The sequence below is a fragment of the Leptopilina boulardi genome, unplaced genomic scaffold, assembly GCF_019393585.1.
Source record: "Leptopilina boulardi isolate dan_hultmark-lab unplaced genomic scaffold, ZJU_Lbou_2.1 LbouV2_32, whole genome shotgun sequence".
Lineage (NCBI taxonomy): Eukaryota > Metazoa > Arthropoda > Insecta > Hymenoptera > Figitidae > Leptopilina > Leptopilina boulardi.
In genome coordinates, this window is record NW_026137885.1 from 403,870 (window position 1) to 425,281 (window position 21,412).

Genomic DNA, 21,412 nt, shown 5'->3' on the forward strand with positions numbered 1-21,412 from the left:
TTAATCAAATTGCCTAATTCTTATTTATCCATTTTTAAGAGATCAGTAAATTGCAAAATTAGAAAAAATCTGCACCTTTTTTGGTTTAGAATTGTAAAAGTTTATAAATAACAAAAAAATTTGTTTATAATAATAATAATTATAAAATTCTTATTTATAAATTTTGTCTTATTCTTTTACTTTTTGTTATATAATCACACACTTACCTGTATTTGTATTGTTTGTTCAGAGGTTACCCTGTCACTGCAACATTAGCTATCACTCACTTTAATAAACGCGACTTTTTATAATTGTTTTTAAATAATTTTATGCAAAATTTTTTATTTTGGGGAGCACAGCGGAATTCTATAGACCCTCCTCTATCATTCCATACAAGTTTCATCCCAAAATATTAATTTTCTTAAGAGAAAATTCGAAAGTTGCAAACCACTTTTTCCTGTACTAGGTCACGTGGTTTTCTCCCACATGGCCTTAACAACTCTTCAAAAGTTTTTAGGTGTTATTACAAACATTACGTGAGAAACACAAATAAGTGTCTTTTATATTGAGAAAAAAAAGAAATAACTTGAAAAGAAACTAATGTTAACTTGCTTTATACGAATTTTCTCTTTATTATATATGTTTTAAATTATTTTCCTTACCATTTTTTTTTATAAAATTTTTTCTGGCAAAAAAATTTAAAATTTAAAAAAAAAATTAAAATTCAAAGTTGATTTGTTAATTGACTATGGCGCAATTAAGGGAATATATTTTTAAGTAAAGAAAATAGCAGTTTATGTGAAAAGCAGGTTTCATGCATTCATCTTTATACTGGTAAGGATTACTTGTTAGCCTTTTAAGTTAATAAACCTTTCGGTCTGACAGGAGTAGACTGTTTTTTTTTTTTATTTTTTTATTTTGTTCTCTAAATAACTTCCACTTTCGCATTTTCTAAAGGACTCACGCTCACAGAGAGTGAGAAAACCGCACACACGATGTATATATACAGATATTGTACACGTTTGTAGATTCAATTATGTATCATGCAACAACTTTTCAGAATTTAAAAAAAAGACACAAAATATAAGGTATATAAATATTTTTTTACCGTAAAAGAAATTTTAATTGAGGCACTTTTTACACATTTCGTTTATTTTAACATCATTTTTATTTTAGAAAAAAAATTTTCTAAAAATTCATTTATACTTTTATGAAATTTAAAATAATTTTAATAACTATTTTTTAACATTTATTATTTAGCGCCTTTTTTTATAATTTACGAAAAAATTCGAAAATTTCTATTCTCTCGAAGTTAAATTTTTTTATTAGAATATACTGAAATTCAATAGAACCTCGCAAAGGTTTTTTATAAAATCAAATAAAGATTGTTTTATCACAATCTATTTGCAAATAAAATTATTTTAAATTGATTCAATTCTTATCATCTAAAGAAAAATCATGATAAAATTAACAATAAAATACATTTCAAAATAAAGTTTCATTTATTTTTTTTTTTTTAATAAAAAGAAAGTTAATTTTAAATAATATAATAATTAATTTTTATTTTTCTCAAGAGCCTTGTTAACATAATAATGAACATCATGAGCAATTGTAAATTTGAAAATTGACCATGTTAATTGATGATATTGTTTCATTATTTCGTCAATATCATTAGATATTTTATTCTCAATAGTTTGTTCAATAGGTTGAATATTATTTAAAATAATTTTCATAAATTGATCCTTTAATTCAATTAACGATGTAAAATCATCAATTGAATTAATTTTTTCCAATAATAATTTAAATAAAATAGGATATTCTTGTTCATTGACAAATTTTCCAAATCTATTACAATTTGCAATTATTTTCATAATTCCATTTGTGACATTATTTACAATTTTTTTTATATCAAATTTTTTGTTTATTAAATTATTTTCATTTATAATTGAATCAATTTCACATGAAATTTTCATTAAAACATCATTAGAAACATCATAAATACGATCAAATAAATAAGAATGAACAATATATCTCACGTGATTTTGAATATCAAGACATGATTCTTTAGGACAAATATAATCTTCAAGTCCAAGATAAAAGCTAAGGGAATTGTAAAGCATATTCTTCAATTCTTCTTCATGTTCCATTGTTACTGTAACTAATTAGTAATTAAAATTTGTTAGTCTTCTGTTTTTTTTTGTTTTTTTATGAAGAAATAATTTTCTATTGTAAAATTATTTTATTCACCTCGTTTACAGAACCATCTGCATTCTTTTTCTGTATTAAATCTGTTACCATTACCGTCACTTCCTCCATAAAAAAATGGTACACATTTATTTTCTGTTTTAACAAAACCATAATATTCCTTCCAATTGTCCTGTCCACCATTATCAATATCCAGGAAACAATCTTTGTGAAAAAAAATTTTTTTTTTGTCAAAAATTAATAATTATTATTAATTTTTTTTTTTATTAATTAATAGTAAATAAATTAATAATTATTATTAATTTTTTTTATTAATTAATAGTAAATAAATTAATAATTATTATTAATTTTTTTTTATTAATTAATAGTAAATAAATAAATAATAATAATTAAGGGTATTATTATTAATTAATTAATACTTATTTTTCGTGTTTAATTTTAATTACCTTCCTTAGTATGTGATTCAAGAACCAAACTTTCGTTCACTTAAACATAAAAATTTTGGTTTAATTTTTATTTTTGAATTGAAGTTAAAAAATTTAAAAAAAATCCCCACTCACTTGGTTCACAGAGGTCTATACAATCTTCATAATTTTTAAATCTATTGGCGTTACCACCTCTTCCTCCATATTGAAATTCTATGCATTCTTCTTGTTCTTTATCATATGCAAATTGTAACGTCCAATTCTCATAACGACCAGAATCCCATTTTAATAAACATACTTTAAACATATTTTTATGAATTTTTATTATTATTCATTAGTAAATATAATTAAAAATAAAAATAAAAAAGTAGTAAAAAATAAATAAATATTATATAATAATTCAAATAGATATTTATAATAAAAATATTGAAATTTAAAAAAAAAATTTTTAATTAAAAAGAAATCATAATTGTTTTTAAATAAAAAAAAAAACTTACCTTCTTTTGATAATAATCCAGGTAATATTTCTTCCTCTTCTATAAGAAACAATAATTTATTAAAAAAAAAACAAAAATTAGTTAAATTATTTTTACTGAACTTGAAAGATAATTTTTTTTTTTTTTTTTATTTACTTACCAATATCACAATTTTTTATGCAATCATTTAATGTTTCAAATCTGTTGTCATTTCCGCCACTTCCACCGTACCAAAATCTTTCACATTGTTCTGCAGTTTTATTGAACCAATAAGAAAGAGTATAATTATCATCTGGACCTTCGTCAAAATCAAGTAGACATAATTCTGCCTTTGGCGAACTCCAAACCCCTTGGAAAACAAAATATTTAAAATTTATTTCAATTAAAAAAATTACTAAAATTAATAATTAATAAAATTAAAAATTAATAAAATTAAAAATTAATAAAATTAAAAATTAATAAAATTAAAAATTAATAAAATTAAAAATTAATAAAATTAAAAATTAATAAAATTAATAATTAATCAAATTAATAATTAATAACATTCAAAAAAATAAAATAAAAAATTTTTCTTAATTTCTAACACAGTAAATTTGTTGAGATTAAGGTGGATCGAGTAAAATAACACAGTTGATTTGAGAACAAGATTTAATATTTATTATAAGTTAAAAATGAATATAAGACAAGAGCGAACTAATGCGTCGAAACGAAAATACTTGTATTGTTGTGTTGTTGTGTGAAAGTGTACACTATATAGGTGGCGTTCAAAAAATAGTCACGTGTCCTTTTAATCGTACAAGGCGCGAAATATAAAATATTCGTTCTTCAACACTCCCCCTCGATTAAGGGACACTTTTAATCATTACACTGTAAATTTCACTAGACCGAGGCGGTCGATACACTTCATATGTTTCTGCTTCTGTAGACCTTTCGTCAAAACGTCGGCAGCCATGTCCTCCGTTGGTAGATACTCGATTGTAATTTCTCCTCTTCTTAGAATCTCGCGTATATAATGGTGGCGAACGTCAATGTGCTTACTCCTATTATGGAATATCGGGTTTCAGCTAATTTACGGGCACCATTGTTGTCACAGAAAATTATTATTTTTTTCGTCTTTGCGAATCCTAGTTCATCAAGGAAACGTTTCAAATGTGTTGCTTCTTTTCCGGCTTCGGCTAAGGCCATATACTCGGCCTCAGTCGATGAGAGGGCCACAGTCCTCTGCTTCCTGGATTCCCATGAGACACTGGATCCTCCGAGAATGAACGAAAAACCGTATAGGACTTTCTGTCATTTGGGCAATTTGCCCAATCGGCGTCTACAAATCCTTTCAGTGATTCTCCGGATCGATGAAAATGTAGACCCACATTTTTTGTTCCTTGCAGATAACGGAGTACGCGTTTTGCGGCCACCCAATGGCTCACATCGTGGCAATTATTGAATTGGCTAAGGTAACTGGTCGCATGTGCGATGTCGGGACGAGTACACATAGCCAGATACATCAATGCTCCCATAAGTTCACGATACGGGTGTGAGCTTTCTTCATGATCAGGATCCTTCGATTTTCCAGTTTTACTCCAGGGTCCAGTGGTGTTGATACCGGTTTGGAGTCCGACATCCCAAAACGAGTGAGGACATCATTGATGTATCCAGTTTGGCTGATCTGAATTCCATCTTCTTTCATAATGAACTCCATTCCCAGGCAGTGTTTTAACCGTTCCAAGGTCCTTAACATCAAAGATCTTCGATAGATAATTTCCGAATCTTGTGATATTGTTTTTGTTCCGAGAGGCGACGAGGAAATCGTCGACATAAATTGAAATTATCAGCAAATCTTTTCCTTTTCCTTCGTAGTACACACACGGATCGTGAGAAGATCTTTTTGCACCGAATTTTATTAATTCTTTGTCGATTCTAACGTTCCAACAACGTCCAGCTTGTCGTAGACCGTAGAGTGCCCTTTTCAGCAAGCACACTTTGTCCCCTGATTGAAGATCGATCAGCATTTTCTTTGCTTTCCTTCCGATATCAGAGTCGAGACTTTCGGTGGCGGTGATTTCTTCCAGAGCTTGAATGGTGTACTTTGGTACTTCCATGAGTACCTCCTCGTCAAGGGTACCATTTAAATAAGCAGTTGTGATGTCGAATTGTTTAATCGTCATGCCATGTTCCGCTGCTATTGCCGTTATGCATCTGATGGAGCTGAGTCGTGCCACGGGGGAAAATGTTTCGTCAAGTCTATTCCGGGTCTTTGAGCAAATCCTCTTGCTACAACCCTTGCCTTCCTTCGATCCAAACTTCCATCTTCTTTATATTTATTCCTAATATCATTCGACTACCTATTACAGCTTTATCACTCGGTCTGTCGATGATAATCCAGGTGTCGTTCTTGACAAAGATTTGATTTCCGATGTTATTGCGTTGCTCCAATCTTCAGCGTCTGGTCCTCGAATAGCCTGTTCCAGCGGTATTTCGGCGAGAGACACAATCTCCTCAATTGAATTTGAACAATTTAGCATGTTGTACTTCTTTCTGGGTCTCCCCCTCTGACCAGTTTTGACCTTCTGAGGTCTACCAGGGCCTCTGCGCTGATTGTCATTGTGAGCACCCTCGCCTTCGTTCTGTTCACTCTCTTCTTGATCGTTTGACTCGTCGCTCAACTCTTCTTCCACGTCATACCGATCGTCGTCCGATTCGACCATAGCTTCGTTTTCCTCTCGACGTTCGTGATCATTCTATTTCTAGGTGATAAAATCAGTTCGAGTTTTGCACTATTGTCGTTGTTAAATTCGTTTCGATCTTCTGGTTCCGGCGATTTCTTTGGTAGTCCGATGAACTTCACATCCCTGGTGATATCAATTCGATGTTCACTGTATCCATACCCGATAGCCTTTGGATTCATCGAATAACCGACAAATATTCCGTTTTTGAGCGTGAGTCCAGTTTACCTTTTGTCGGCAATCTATTCAAGGTGAAAACTTCCGATCCAAATACTTGAAATTCGCTTACGTCCGGAGCTTTTCCCATCCATTTTTCGAAAGCGGTCATACCACCGAGACTTCTGGAGGACAACGGTTTCGAATATAATTCGAAGTATTAACAGCTTCGCCCAAAACGCTGGGGGAAGAGATGATTGCTTGAGGAGACATCTCGTCATATCCATCAGAATCCGGTTTCGCCTCTCCGCAACTCCATTCTTTGAGGTGTATAGGTGACGGTTAACCTTCTACCGATGCCATTTTCTTTCAGGTACTCGTCGAATGCAGAGTTTATGTACTCTGTTCCATTGTCTGACTGAACAAATTGTATCCTGCATCCGTGTTTATTTTCAGCTGCGGCTTGAAGTCCTTGAAAGCGGAAAGTACTTCGTCCTTTCTTTTCAAGAGACGTATCACGCACCAACGAGAGTAATCGTCGATAAACGTCGCGATATACCTGGCTTTGCCAACTGATTCCACGCGTATCGGGCCACATACGTCGGTGTGGATGATTTCCAGTAATTTCGAACTTCTCTCTGATGACTTTGGAAAAGGCGCTCGTGTCATTTTTTCACTGAGACATATTCTGCAGTTGAAACTATTTCGTGTATTTCCGAGATTCATACCACGCACATTTCCTTTCCGGTCACTGTCGATGAGATCGCGAACGTTCAAGTGTCCCATTTTCACATGCCACTCTTCCATTGCATTGTCCTTAACGTTTTCGTCGATCACAACATTTGAATTAAGTTCATTGTTCACTTCACGTATGTAGTATAAGCCTTCCTTTCGATCAGCAGCGAGTATTGTGTCGCCTTTTTCATTGATTATTTTAGCCTCTTGTTTGTCGAAAATCACTACACAATTTCTATCTGTGAGCTTTCCTACGGATAACAAGTTTGTGCGCAATTGAGGAACACGTAGCACGTTACTGACACTTATGTTTTTCACATGACCGTTGACGTCTGTACTAATAGCCACAGATCCTTTTCCTTCAATTGGAGTAGTGGATTTTTCACTGGCTAATTTGACACTGCCGGCACAAGGTTGAAGTTCGGTTATAAAATTCGCATCACTGTTTCCCATGTGCGTCGTGCAGCCACTATCAAGACACCATAATTCACTGCTTCGCGATTTGTCCGTCTCGTACGTTTCCGAACAATTCATGTTTTCTGCACTAACTAATAAACATTCGTCATACACTGTGTTTGCGTTGCTTTTATTTCCTTTCGATTCATTACAGTCAATCGCTTTATGACCGAGCTTACGACACCGGTGACATCTAAATTTAAAGGGTTCACTTTTTTGTTCACTGTCACGTTTTTTATTATCGTCTTTTCGAATTGTATTACGAGATTTAAAGAACTTCCTTTTCGCGAACATCGCGTCAGAGACATTGTATTGAACTCCGTTCTTTCTCGCTTCATATTCCTCTACTATTTTCACGCGTAATGTTTCGGGGCTCGGCAACTCGTCACGCGACTCGATCGCGCAGCGAAAATTTTCAAATTTAACGGGCAAACTATAAAGTAACATTACGGTCAGGAGATCTTTGTTTATATCTATATCCATTTCGCTTAGCTTGTCAATGATATCGAAGAATTTTTGCAAATGATCGTGCACGTCACCGTCGTCTGTCATTTTCAATAATGTAAGCATCTTAAGCAACGTCGCTTTTCGTGCTGGCCCGGTCGACTGGTAAATTGACTTTAACTTTTGCCACACTTCTGCGAGGTGTTGCAACCTTTTATTTGCTTCAATTCCGACGGTTTGATTGCTAAGATGATGTCCGATCTTGCTTTTCTATCTTCATTATCCCAAGCTCCTGCTGCTGCCACGGATTCCGCGTTCCCGTCAACGATTGTGGGTCTGACTTTTTCCCCACTCACGTAACCCCAGGAATCGTTTTTTATTAAGATCGCTTCCATTTGAATTTTCCACGTGTCATAATTATTTTTACACAAAACTTCGATTCGAACACTTTGTGATGCCATTTTCAATCGCGAGATTCCACGTTTCGAGAAATGACGCCGACTTCAACACAACAGACGCGTCACACGAACTCCGCGTATAAGTTTTACTTTTCCTGCGATTTTACTATTTCCCGTCCTGGGCCCATAACCTGTTGAGATTAAGGTGGATCGAGTAAAATAACACAGTTGATTTGAGAACAAGATTTAATATTTATTATAAGTTAAAAATGAATATAAGACAAGAGCGAACTAATGGCGTCGAAACGAAAATTACTTGTATTGTGTTGTTGTGTGAAAGTGTACACTATATAGGTGGCGTTCAAAAAATAGTCACGTGTCCTTTTAATCGTACAAGGCGCGAAATATAAAATATTCGTTCTTCAACAAAATTGATAAATAATTTTTTTAATTTACCAAAGAAGAATGTAAATAAAAATAAAAGATGACTAATAAAAAACTTCATTATGAAAATTTTTTGTTTCTTGTATTAAAATAAAATGATACAAGACCGTTAATATATCACTTCTCATGTACCGAACAATTTTTTTTCTTTCTTTTTTTTAAATAAATATTTTATGAATTATTAATAACACAATTAACATGAGAAAAAAGATTTTAATATTTTATCAGGGTATTCACTGGCATTCATCAATATCGTAATATAGTAATTAATTAATTCTTTATTAATGACGTCAATAAATAATAATAAATATATCGTATATAATCTTACACTCTCATAGTAATGTTTTATTTGATATAAAAATAAAATATATATATTTGAATTAAATAAACGTATATATATTTGTCTCAGCCCATTTATTTGGTGTAAATAAAAATTTTTAAATTGTCATTTTTAAATAAAATTTTTTATTTAAATCAAATAAAATTTATTTGAAACAAATAAAAATTTTTAATTGTCATAGTAAATAAAATTTTTATTTAAATCGAATAAAATTTATTTGAAACAAATAAAAATATATTTGGTTCTACACTCAGAAAAATGGTATATTTGTCTCCGAGCCTACTAACTCATTTATTTGTTGCAAATATATTTCATTTCATTGAAATAAAAAATTTATTTGAGCCAAAGAAAAATTTATTTCTGACAAATAAAATTTTTATTTACGCCAAATAAATAAGTTAGTAGGCTCTGAGACAAATATACGTTTATTTAACTCAAATATATTTTATTTGGTTCAAATAAATCATTTCTCTGGGTGTAAGACAAATATATATATATATATCTTTTCTCTGGGTATGTAATTAGTTAATTTCATGAAAATTAAATATTTTGATGAAATATAATTTTTAAATTCTAAAATTCTTCAATACTTATTGCATTATATTTATTTTAGAGAAGTTTCTAAAATAAAATAAAGTCTAAAAAAATTTTATAATATATATATATATAAATTGATGACATGTTCTGAAATTTTCATTTTTTTTTTATATTTAGCATTTTGCTACTGAGAAATTTCTACCCATCTAAAAGTTGGAAACTTCATAAATCTTTCTTGCGAAACTACGTAAAATACACTCAAGAATCATCAATAATCAGTTCAATTCTTTCTGTAATATAAGTTCGTTTTTTTTCTTGTTTATTTCCTTCATTTATCAAATATTTCCCGCAGCTGTCATTAAAAATTCTTTTTACAAAGTTTTACAAAGGAAAAAAAATTGTGAATACATATTTTATCGTTTTTTTTTTTTTTTTTTTGCAACAAAATCTATTTTTTAATTCTAAATATATATATACAAACAGTTTATATTAACATTGCTCAATGTTTATAAATTATTAATATCATAAATGAATATTATACGTATTTTGTGTGCAAAACATATGTGATTTAATATGATTGAATAGAATCGTAATGTTTACTTTCTCATTTACATAAATAAGTTATATATATATATTTTTTAATTTTTGAATAATAATATTGAAATACTTTTTAATGATAAAATTATAAATATATTTAAAAAAAAAAAATTTATTTTCAAAATATACCATTTAATTGACTCAATTATAATAATTAATTAAAAATATTTATTTGATAATAATTATCAAATAAATATTTTTAATTAATTATTATAATTGAGTCAATTAAATGGTATTTGTTTCAAATATATAGAAATTATTGCTTCAACTACAGTTGAATATATATATATATATATATATAAATTATTTGACTCAAATAATTATTTATTTGATAATAACACAGATTTACAGATTCGGGTCAACTTTTGGACCCAGAAAGGCAAGAGCGTTTCTTAACGTATTTTTTTATGCTAAATTCGAATCCTTTATTAGATTTTTCGTATCACGTCAAAATTCAAAATGGCGGATCCAAAATGTCGGAAAAAATTCGCTGGTTACGAATATGATATCAGATTTTTAAAATTCAAAATGGCGGATCCAATATGGCGAATGACAGAAATAAAAATTAGTTGGATTTGCTTGAAACTTGTTACTCGGGAGGTTTTTGTGGTCGCTGATTACGAATTTGCCATCAGATTTCAAAAATTCAAAATGGCGGATCCAATATGGAGGAAAAAATTTAAAAATTGCTCGTATTTGCTTAAAATTCGTTTAAAAATGTGATGTCAAATTCGTAATCAGCAACCTCAAAAAACCCCCCTAAAGTAACAAGTTTCAAGCAAGTCCAATTAATTTTTAATTTTTTCATCCGTTAAATTGGATCCTTGATTTAAAACTTTAAAAATCTAATGTCAGATTCGTCATCAGCGACTTGAAAAACCCCTAAGTTATACGTGTTTCAAGCAAATCCGATCAATTTTTAAATTTCTTTCCGCCATATTAAATCCGCCATTTTGAATTTTAAAAATCTGAATTCATATTTGTAATCAGCGATACCAGAAAGCTTGAACAAATTTCTGACTTTTTTTTATAAGTTTTTAAGTTTTTAATTGTACGACTTTTTATTTGTACGAATTTTTAAGACGGCGAATTTTCATTTGTCCGAATTTTTATTTGTACAAATTTTTAATTGTACGAATTTTCATTTGCCCGAATTTTTATTTGTACAAATTTTTAATTGTACGAATTTTTATTTGTACAAATTTTTAAGACGCCGAATTTTCATTTGCCCGAATTTTTATTTGTCCGAATTTTTATTTGTCCGAATTTTTATTTGTCCGAATTTTTATTTGTACAAATTTTTAATTGTACGAATTTTCATTTGTCCGAATTTTTATTTGTACAAATTTTTAATTGTACGAATTTTTATTTGTACAAATTTTTAAGACGCCGAATTTTCATTTGCCCGAATTTTTATTTGTCCGAATTTTTATTTGTACAAATTTTTAATTGTACGAATTTTCATTTGCCCGAATTTTTATTTGTCCGAATTTTTATTTGTCCGAATTTTTATTTGTCTGAATTTTTATTTGTACAAATTTTTAATTGTACGAATTTTCATTTGTCCGAATTTTTATTTGTACAAATTTTTAATTGTACGAATTTTTATTTGTACAAATTTTTAAGACGCCGAATTTTCATTTGCCCGAATTTTTATTTGTCCGAATTTTTTTTATAAGTAATATAGTTTAATTAACAATAAAAATTTTGTTAAAAGCATCAAAAATATAAAATTGCACTTATCTCAAAAACCTGACGTGTAGTAAAAAAAACGGACTGTTGATTCGAATTCAGCGTTAAAATTTACTTTAGAAACAGGTCTTCGTTGCTCGTGTCCAAAACCGTGTATTGTGTAATCAAATAAAATCGATTGTTTGAAACAAATAAAAAAAAAAAAAAATTTTCAGTGTGTCTATATTCGAAAATTTCAAAAAAAAAATAAAATAAAATAAAAATTATATATCTCTGTTTTATTTTGTTGATTAAAAATATATTATAATATAATAAATAAAACCAAATTACTTCAATCTTCATTTCAAAGTGTCAACTGTACAATTTCAGTTGATCCCAAACTAAATTCGAAATATAGATCTCTGAGAATTTGAAGCAATCCTATGCAAATCAGAATTTGAATACACCTTGATGTTGTTTCAGATCAGAAATTAACAACATATTACTGAGATATCATTCAAAGTACATAGAGCATTAAATATTCACAAAGTCTTTGCTTATAAAATAATTGGTATTTTTTCTTTTTGTACTTAATTACCATAATTATACCTTAATTACAAGATATAATTATACATTAATTAATAATTATCAGAAAAATAGAAAGTAATTTCTTTAATTTTTTTTTTTTTTTTTTTTATAAATAAATCAAAATTAAATTTAAATGATATAATAATAATAATTTTTGAATATTTTTGAGAACAATTTTTTCGTAATATTTTTACATTGAACAAACATTGAATTTTTGAATATGAATTTATTGTAGTTTTAATTTAAGAAACTTATTTTCAGTTAGAATTTGAACATTCTATATAAACATCAAAATAAATTTATATTGTACAATGCTCATTAAATGGTTGACTAACTTTTTAAATGAGTTATAATGAAAATTAATTTTCCTACCGGTGTTGTATTCAAATTCGTAAAGCGTGTGACGTGATTTTAACTGAAACTAATTCGTAACTTATAGGAAATCTGTTAAACAATGAAATAAGTTTATATAAAATGACCGAAAGCAATTTACAATATTCTAGTTTTACTCTAAAGCGTCAAGGGACCAATCTTTCATCGATATATATATATATATATATAACTTCATTGGATTCAAAGTATAATGTATATAATATCCAACCACATAATTTAAATCGATAATCAATATTTACACTTATATACTATGGTTTATATATTGAATATTAATATAATGCCCAATTATAAAATTTCTAAAAGTATAATAAAAAGATCAAATTGAATATTTGAGAAAGAAAAATTAATTCCTTTATAAATAATTAATTTATTTGAAAAAATTTTCTTAATTTTTTTTTCTTTTGTTCTCTTATGTCTTTATTTTTTTTTTTTTTTTACAAAAGTCTGTGACTACTATTTATGAGGCAAAGTAGAAAAAGACTCAACAAATTATCTACTTTGCGGCAGTAACTTTATAAAATCCGATTAAGAATGACTGTACCAATCATAAACTAACTATAAAGGAACAATCTTCCATTTGTGAAAGAATTTATTTAGATATGTAGTTTTTTTTTATTTTTGACATTTAAAAATAAAAAAAAAAAATTAGATTAGAAATAATTAGAATTAATTAGATTAAAATTAGATTAGAATTAATGGGGAGCATGATTATCCCCAAAATAATCATTAATTACAATTTTCAAATTAAAATTTAATTGAATTATTTTAATTATTGTTTGGCTGAATTTTTATTTTACAAATCAGTTAATTTACATGATTTTTTTTATTTAAAAGAATTTTAATGTAATCGAATTTTTAATTTAACAGAATTCTCATTGAATCGAATGATTGAATTCGAATTTTTAAAATGACAGAAATTCCAGTTTTTTCGCATTTTAATTTGTCCGAATTTTTAAGACGCCGAATTTTTATTTTTTCGAATTTTTATTTGTACAATTTTTTAATTGAACGAATTTTTAAGACGCCGAATTTTCATTTGTCCGAATTTTTATTTGTACGAATTTTTAATTGTACTACTTTTTATTTGTACGAATTTTTATTTGTCCGAATTTTTATTTGTCCAAATTTTTATTTGTACCAATTTTTAATTCTACGAATTTTTAAGACGCCGAATTTTCATTTGCCCGAATTTTTATTTGTCCGAATTTTTATTTGTCCGAATTTTTAAAGCGCCGAATTTTAATTTGTCCGAATTTTTAAAGCGCCGAATTTTAATTTGTCCGAATTTTTAAAGCACCGAATTTTAAATTGATAGAATTTTTAAGACACCGAATTTTTATTTGTACAAATTTTTAATTGATAGAATTTTTAAAACGCCGAATTTTAATTTATCCAAATTTTTAAGGCGCCGAATTTTGAATTGATATAGAATTTTTAAGACGCCGAATTTTTATTTGTACAAATTTTGAATTGATAGAATTTTTATAACGCCGAATTTTAATTTGTCCGAATTTCGAATTGATATAGAATTTTTAAGACGCCGAATTTTTATTTGTCCGAATTTTTAAGGCGCCGAATTTTATTTTTTCCGAATTTTTAAGACGCCGAATTTTTAATGTGTCCGAATTTCGAATTGATATAGAATTTTTAAGACGCCGAATTTTTATTTGTCCGAATTTTTAAGGCGCCGAATTTTATTTTTTCCGAATTTTTAAGACGCCGAATTTTAATTTGTCCGAATTTCGAATTGATATAGAATTTTTAAGACGCCGAATTTTTATTTGTCCAAATTTTTAAGGCGCCGAATTTTATTTTTTCCGAATTTTTAAGACGCCGAATTTGAATTTGCCCGAATTTTCATTTGTTCGAATTTTTATTTGTACAAATTTTTAAGACGCCGAAATTTTATTTGTCCGAATTTTTATTTGTCCGAATTTTTATTTGTCCGAATTTTTAAAGCGCCGAATTTTAATTTGTCCGAATTTTTAAAGCGCCGAATTTTAATTTGTCCGAATTTTTAAAGCACCGAATTTTAAATTGATAGAATTTTTAAGACACCGAATTTTTATTTGTACAAATTTTTAATTGATAGAATTTTTAAAACGCCGAATTTTAATTTATCCAAATTTTTAAGGCGCCGAATTTTGAATTGATATAGAATTTTTAAGACGCCGAATTTTTATTTGTACAAATTTTGAATTGATAGAATTTTTATAACGCCGAATTTTAATTTGTCCGAATTTCGAATTGATATAGAATTTTTAAGACGCCGAATTTTTATTTGTCCGAATTTTTAAGGCGCCGAATTTTATTTTTTCCGAATTTTTAAGACGCCGAATTTTTAATGTGTCCGAATTTCGAATTGATATAGAATTTTTAAGACGCCGAATTTTTATTTGTCCGAATTTTTAAGGCGCCGAATTTTATTTTTTCCGAATTTTTAAGACGCCGAATTTTAATTTGTCCGAATTTCGAATTGATATAGAATTTTTAAGACGCCGAATTTTTATTTGTCCAAATTTTTAAGGCGCCGAATTTTATTTTTTCCGAATTTTTAAGACGCCGAATTTGAATTTGCCCGAATTTTCATTTGTTCGAATTTTTATTTGTACAAATTTTTAAGACGCCGAAATTTTATTTGTCCGAATTTTTATTTGTACGTATTTTTATTTGTCCGAATTTTTATTTGTACGAATTTTTATGACGCCGAACTTTTTATTTGTACGAATTTTTTATTGTACGAATTTTAATTTGTCCGGAATTAAAAAAAGTAACCGAATAAACAATCGACAAAAAGATTTTTATTGGCACAATATTTTCAAAAAAAAAAAATTGACAAATCAAAAATTATATCAAGAAAATTGTGATTGATGAATTTTTAATAATTCCACCGAAATCTAGTTCTGTCAATTATTTGTTCGGTCATTTTTGTTATTTCGGACAAAAATGAATATTCGGACAAATTACTAATTCGTTGAATTGGAATTTATGTTATTTAAAAATTTGAATAATTTATAAAAAAGAAAAAATTCCATTGAATGAAAATTCTGATTAAAATTCTTTTAAATATAAATTGTATATAAATATATAAAAAATTATTTGAAAATTAGAAAAAAATTAATAGATTTAATTTTTTTTTAAGGAAAATTATGAAGAATTATTATTATTATTTTCGGAAATATTCAATTGGAAAAAACTTAGGAAAATGAAATTGCAAATCATAATTAAGTATTGTATTAATATAATTAGAAAAAAAAAATTGTCATTGGGTCAAATAGTTTCTCCCTTCATGTTTTTCTTTTTGTTTTTTTTTTTTTTTCTTTTAATTTTTCTCATTTCTTTGCAAATCATTCCATTTAAATGGATTGAAGAATGACTTGACGGAATTGTATTTAGAATATTGACCTCGAATAAAATCTTTGTTATTGATTAAAAATTATTTGAAATCTCAATTTTCTAAAAGTTTTTTCTTTTCTTTTGAAAAAAAAAAAAAACAAATTCATGTTTAATGTCATTGCTTTGTTATTTTCGAGCTTTTTGAAAAATATGTGAAAACCAACTGTTTTAAATTGCAATGAATGCGCGAAAAAAAAAAAACTAGACCAAAAGTTTGATTGGAATATAAAGTTTGAAACTGCGTTTTTGTTTCCTGAATAAAATATAGAACGAGATTGACAAATGAAATCAGAAGACTTTTGTAGAAAGTTGAAAGTAAATTAAAGCTTCAAAAAACTTGTTATGAAATATTGAAATATAAGAAGCAAAACCATATAAGGTAGAAATACAAAAATTATAATATTTTTCCTTTGTTTAATAATAAAAAAAAAAATCGCAGTGAGAAAAATTTTGTTAATTGTAATATTCATTTCGTACAATTTTAATTTTTTTTTTTTATTAAAAACGTTAAAAAGTAAATAGTAAATTGCATTCTTTTTTTAGAAACAAATGAAAATTATAAAAGAATTATTTAATTTAAAATTGTATTGTTTTTTTTCCAAAAATTGGTGATAAATTAGAAGATATTAAAAAATTGTTCCCTTTGTGGTAAATCACAATTTTTCAATTACTTGATACTTATTATTCCTTTGTGAGGGAAAATGTATTTAAAATTTTTTTTTGTTTAATAAACATGAGTACAGGAGAAAAAATTTATCATTGCGGCACTGGTAAACTAAATGTGCGGGTACTGTTAGTTACGTTCACTTAGATTACCACACAAAGAGTTCATAGTTTATTTAACAAAATCAAAATCAAAAAAAAAAAAAAAAAAAAAAATTTCATTCAAACCGAATTTTTTTCTTTTAATTAAACAGATGTTAATTAAAGTGTAAAATAGTATTTTCTACATTAATTTAAGATCAAAGGGATATTTTTTTTTTGTGTGATGCTTTTACAAATTCTGTGTCTGGTGGTATATCACAATCCAGTGTCAATATAAAGTGTAATTATATGATTTTAAAATTAGAAAATTTAATCCTGATTTTTATTCTCTAAGGTAATTAGAAAAATGTAAAAATATATTTTTTTTTATTTCATTTTATTCTTAATTTTTTTTGCAGTAAGAATTTTTCAAAAAAATATTTAAATTTTGACAAAGTTGCTTTTATCAGATCATATTTTTCTTGGAATTTGATCAACTTGTAAAAAAATATTACTGTATATATATGCAAGGTACTTTAGTGCAGTCCTTTCGGTTAGGTTTCGAGTATAAAAATAATATTATAAAAAAAAATATATATATTAAATTTTCAGGCAGAGTTGTATTTTCGAGCAAAAAAAGGAAAAAAAAAAGCAATTTAATATACATATAGTGTTAATGTTTTTACAATAATGAAATAATACTATGGAAATGACATTTGATAATGGACTTTTGCGTAAAATTTGTTAAATTTATTATATGTGAACAATACCGGAAATGTATTTTTCATTATAATTCAAACAACGTCAAGTTGGCACGAGAGCCAAGCTGGCATCGTTCCGGCATCAATAGTAGTGTGTGATTTAATGTGCAATAAAATAAAAATTAACCTGTGAGGTTTCTATAAAATATAAATGCAAACTAGTGTCAACAAATGAAAACAGAAGTTTTTTTTTTTTTTTTTTATTTATAGAAATTTTCTATTATTAACAATTTTTATATAAATAAAAATATAATTAAACCATATTTTTAAATTTATTATTATTTATTATTAAAACAAAAAAATACATCAAATATTTTCAAAATTATTATTTTTTTTATATATAATTTATTTGCCCGTTGATAAATAAATAAATAAATAATTTATATTGAATATATATAAAATCAAAGAATATAGAAAGTATAAAATGGAAAATACGATATGTATATGAAATATAAACGCGAGCATTGAGTTTGCATAAAGCTTATATAACTTTTAATCATCTATTTTATTTACTTATGAAAAGCACAGTTTTCAAGAAAATTACAAAAAAAAAAATAACAATGATATTTATAATATGAACTGCTATTTAAAAAACAATAAAAAATTAATTTTTCTGATCAAAATTTTTTTCCTAAATTTAATTTTATAATAAAATTTTTTAATAATAACAATTTTTTACTTTAAAAATTTTTTTAATTAAAAAAAAAATTAATTTTGAAATGAATGATTTTTTTTCTGAATTTATTTTAAAAATAAAATATTTTTTAACAGATAACATTTGCAATAATTTTCATTTTTAATAGAATTCAAATGAATGTTGAAAAACAATTGGTACTTGAAGAATAAATAGATCTTAAATACACGCGAATTCGTCGAAAAGAAAACTTATCAGGAAATGGCATTATATATATATTTGTTAAATAAATAATCAAGAAAAAATGTTGATTCTATTTTCATGAAAATTTGTTTATTTTGTTTACAGGTTGCAGCCACGGAAATAGCTATGAATTTGCAAACAGTTGTATATATATATGTGTGTATTTTCATCATCAGTTGGTAAAGTACTCTATCCTGATGCACGTGCTCTGATTTAAATTCAACTAAAAATTTAATTACAATAATAAAACAATAAAAAAAAAAAATCAAAGTTAATTTACACAATTTCAAGAAAAAAAAAGCCAAATTTTTTTTTTCCTTTTTAAAAAATTATCTTCATTTCATTTTTTATTATATTAAATGCAAATAATCGAATTTTTCATGAAAAGTGACATATATATTGAAGAGTGAAAATTGTTAAATGACATAAAAGCCGATGGAAATTCAGTAGAAACAGAGGATATTAAATGTAATAAAAAAAAAAGAAGAAAAAAATAAAAAACTTCAGTTATGGAAACAACCTGAAAAGTGTGGACGAAAAGATAAAAAAAAAAAAAAAAAAAAAAAAAAAAAAAGTGATGAAAAAAATGGACAAATAATAAAAGTGAACACACAAACAGGGGGGTAAAAAAAAAATAATGATTATGATGATGATGAACATAACGAGTGAATCATCGATCACAATGAGTGTTAATTGCTCCATTGAAGAGAGTAATTGTACAGATGAGCCCTATTTGCCCTATAGTGACAGGCCAGAAACATATATTTTGCCATTTGTCTTTTTATTTATACTCATCGTTGGAGTTACTGGAAATGGTGTTTTAGTTCTCACAATTTTACGTCATGCTAACATGAGAAATGTTCCCAATACTTATGTTCTTTCATTGGCACTTGGAGATCTTTTGGTAAATAATTTATTTTTTTTTTTTCAAAATTTAATTTTTCTTAAAAAAATTTTATTTATTTTATTTTTTTTATGAATTTTTTATTCATATTATACAATCAAAATAATTATTTATTCGAGTCAATTAAATATTTGTTTTTAATTTACAAAAATTCTATATTAATTCGAATACGGTTCAAAAAAAATTATTCGATTTAAAATTTATTAAAGTAAATGGATAAAATAATAAATAGGAAAAAAAAAAGAAAAAAGCTTATTAGAAATTCTATACATAATATTGATTTTGTGAGAAATGGAAATTTTAATTCTCTATTATATACACTGTTAATAATTATATGGAAAATTATATTGCAAAATTTCATTTGCTAACCGCATTTTTGTCGAATATGTCAATTATTATTTTAAAATTATAATTCAAATATTATTAAATATCAAAATTTAAATCTTATATATAACTAGAAAGTTTCAAAGCTTTCATATTCTTGACAATAGGATTCGTTAAACAATTATACTTGGTTTAAAAGTCGTATCAGAATACACTTAATTTTCATATATATACATTTATTAAATTTCTATGAATAATAAAATTAATCTCTTTTATCATTACAATTGCTTTGTTAAAGAATATATAAATTTTATTGTTTATTATTATTATTATTGATAACAATTAATAATAATAATAATAATTAATAATAATTTAAAACAATAACGATTAGTCATTTTTTTTTGTTTTAAAAAAATTATTAAATTAAAATTATTTTAATAAATAATAATAATTAATAATAATAATTATAATATTAATATATTATAATATTAATATATTATAATGTTAATAATAATTTAATAATTTTTAAAATAATTTCATAATTTAGTATATAATAATTTTTAGTAAATTTTTCATTTTTTTTTTTTTCAAGGTGATTTTAACATGTGTCCCTTTCACGATTACTGTCTATGTACTCGACTCTTGGCCATTTGGACTTATTCTCTGTAAAATTTCTGAATGTGCAAAAGATATATCAGTTGGAGTTTCAGTTTTCACTTTGACGGCACTTTCAGCTGATCGATTCTTCGCTATTGTTGATCCAATGAGAAAACTTCATGCCACTGGTATGTGAAAAAAAAAAAAATCTTTATTTTTTTATACAATCAAAAATTTACAAAAATTTTATTTGTATTAATTTTTGTTTATCTTTTTAATTTTTTTTTTTTGTAATAGAAGTAAAATATTTAATTAATTTCTTTGCGAAAGAAAATATATTTATTTTTATAATTTGAAAAGTTTGATAAAGCAATTTTCTGATAAGAAAATAACATGTTTCTGTTTTTTTTTTTTTTTTTTTTTTTTTCGATTAAAATATAAATAAAGTATGCAAAAGAATTTTCATTTAGGTGGCGGACGGCGTGCAACTAGATTTACAAATTCGATAGCGACTCTGATTTGGTGTCTAGCGGTGATTTGTGCTACACCAGCAGCTTTTTCCTACATAAGAGTTTTTCGGGTTAACAAGGACGTATCTTTTCAGGTGACTTCACTCCCCTTTTTTTTTTTCTTTTTATTCACATAATATAAGATATACTTTTTATGGTTTTTAATTTCATTATTAAAAATTGTCCTTATAATTATTTTTTATTATTACATAAATTTATATTCTTCTAAATTTTATATTCTTTGTCTAATGGTAAAAAACAGGAAAATAATGGTATAAAAATTACCGACATAGAAATCTACATTATCGACTAATGGTAAAAGCAAAAAAATGATGATATAAAAAATTACAGACATAAAAATCTACATTACCTACTGATGATAATCAGAAAGAATTTTCTTTATTTTTGAAATTTGTTTTTCCTTCAGTCGGTAATAAAAAAACCTTCCATTTCATCGAAAAAAGTAATATTTTTTTTTTAAATACAAAGTTAAAACTTATTTTTTAAAGTAAAAATCGATTACCAGCACAGAAATCTACATTATCATCTAATGGTAAAAACAGAAAAATCATGGTATAAAAATTACCGACATAGAAATCTACATTATCGATTAATGATAAAAGCAGGAAAATAATGATATAAAAAATTACAGACATAAAAATACGGCATCAAAAAATAGGCAAAATTTACTTGTAATTTAAGCTCATATAGAGTTTTTTTTTTTAATTAAATTTAT

At 26.2% G+C, this 21,412-nt stretch overlaps 2 protein-coding genes across 5 annotated transcripts in view; one reads left to right on the top strand and one right to left on the bottom strand.

Moving 5' to 3' along the window:
• LOC127284262 (neuropeptide CCHamide-1 receptor-like) overlaps positions 1–21,412 on the top strand; it is a 66,893-nt gene that overhangs the window by 35,967 nt on the left and 9,514 nt on the right. For 2 of the 4 annotated variants that reach the window (XM_051309626.1, XM_051309625.1), the window contains 3 exons: positions 18,448–19,246; positions 20,163–20,355; positions 20,638–20,771. In XM_051309626.1, the coding sequence (XP_051165583.1) occupies positions 18,980–19,246; positions 20,163–20,355; positions 20,638–20,771 (594 nt within the window). In that variant the 5' untranslated portion in view covers positions 18,448–18,979. Of the gene's footprint in view, positions 1–16,818; positions 17,060–18,447; positions 19,247–20,162; positions 20,356–20,637; positions 20,772–21,412 lie in introns of those variants that run through there. The other 2 variants (XM_051309627.1, XM_051309624.1) reach the window with 2 other exon arrangements.
• LOC127284209 (uncharacterized) lies at positions 1,533–8,573 on the bottom strand. The gene is made up of 7 exons (XM_051309534.1): positions 8,451–8,573; positions 3,246–3,434; positions 3,107–3,145; positions 2,745–2,906; positions 2,631–2,669; positions 2,227–2,388; positions 1,533–2,137 (listed from the first exon to the last, which is right to left on the bottom strand). Exons 1-7 carry the CDS (start codon positions 8,497–8,499, stop codon positions 1,533–1,535), a joined length of 1,245 nt encoding a protein of 414 aa, XP_051165491.1. The 5' UTR covers positions 8,500–8,573.

Bases quoted from the DNA above. Each gene is read 5' to 3' on its own strand.
- LOC127284209 (XM_051309534.1), bottom strand. From the start codon at position 8,499: ATGAAGTTTTTTATTAGTCATCTTTTATTTTTATTTACATTCTTCTTT. The intron at 2,670-2,744 runs GTGAGTGGGGAT...TTTATGTTTAAG, and splicing joins TATAGACCTCTGTGAACCAA to TGAACGAAAGTTTGGTTCTT. The intron at 2,389-2,630 runs GTAATTAAAATT...TTTTTCACAAAG, and splicing joins TGAATCACATACTAAGGAAG to ATTGTTTCCTGGATATTGAT.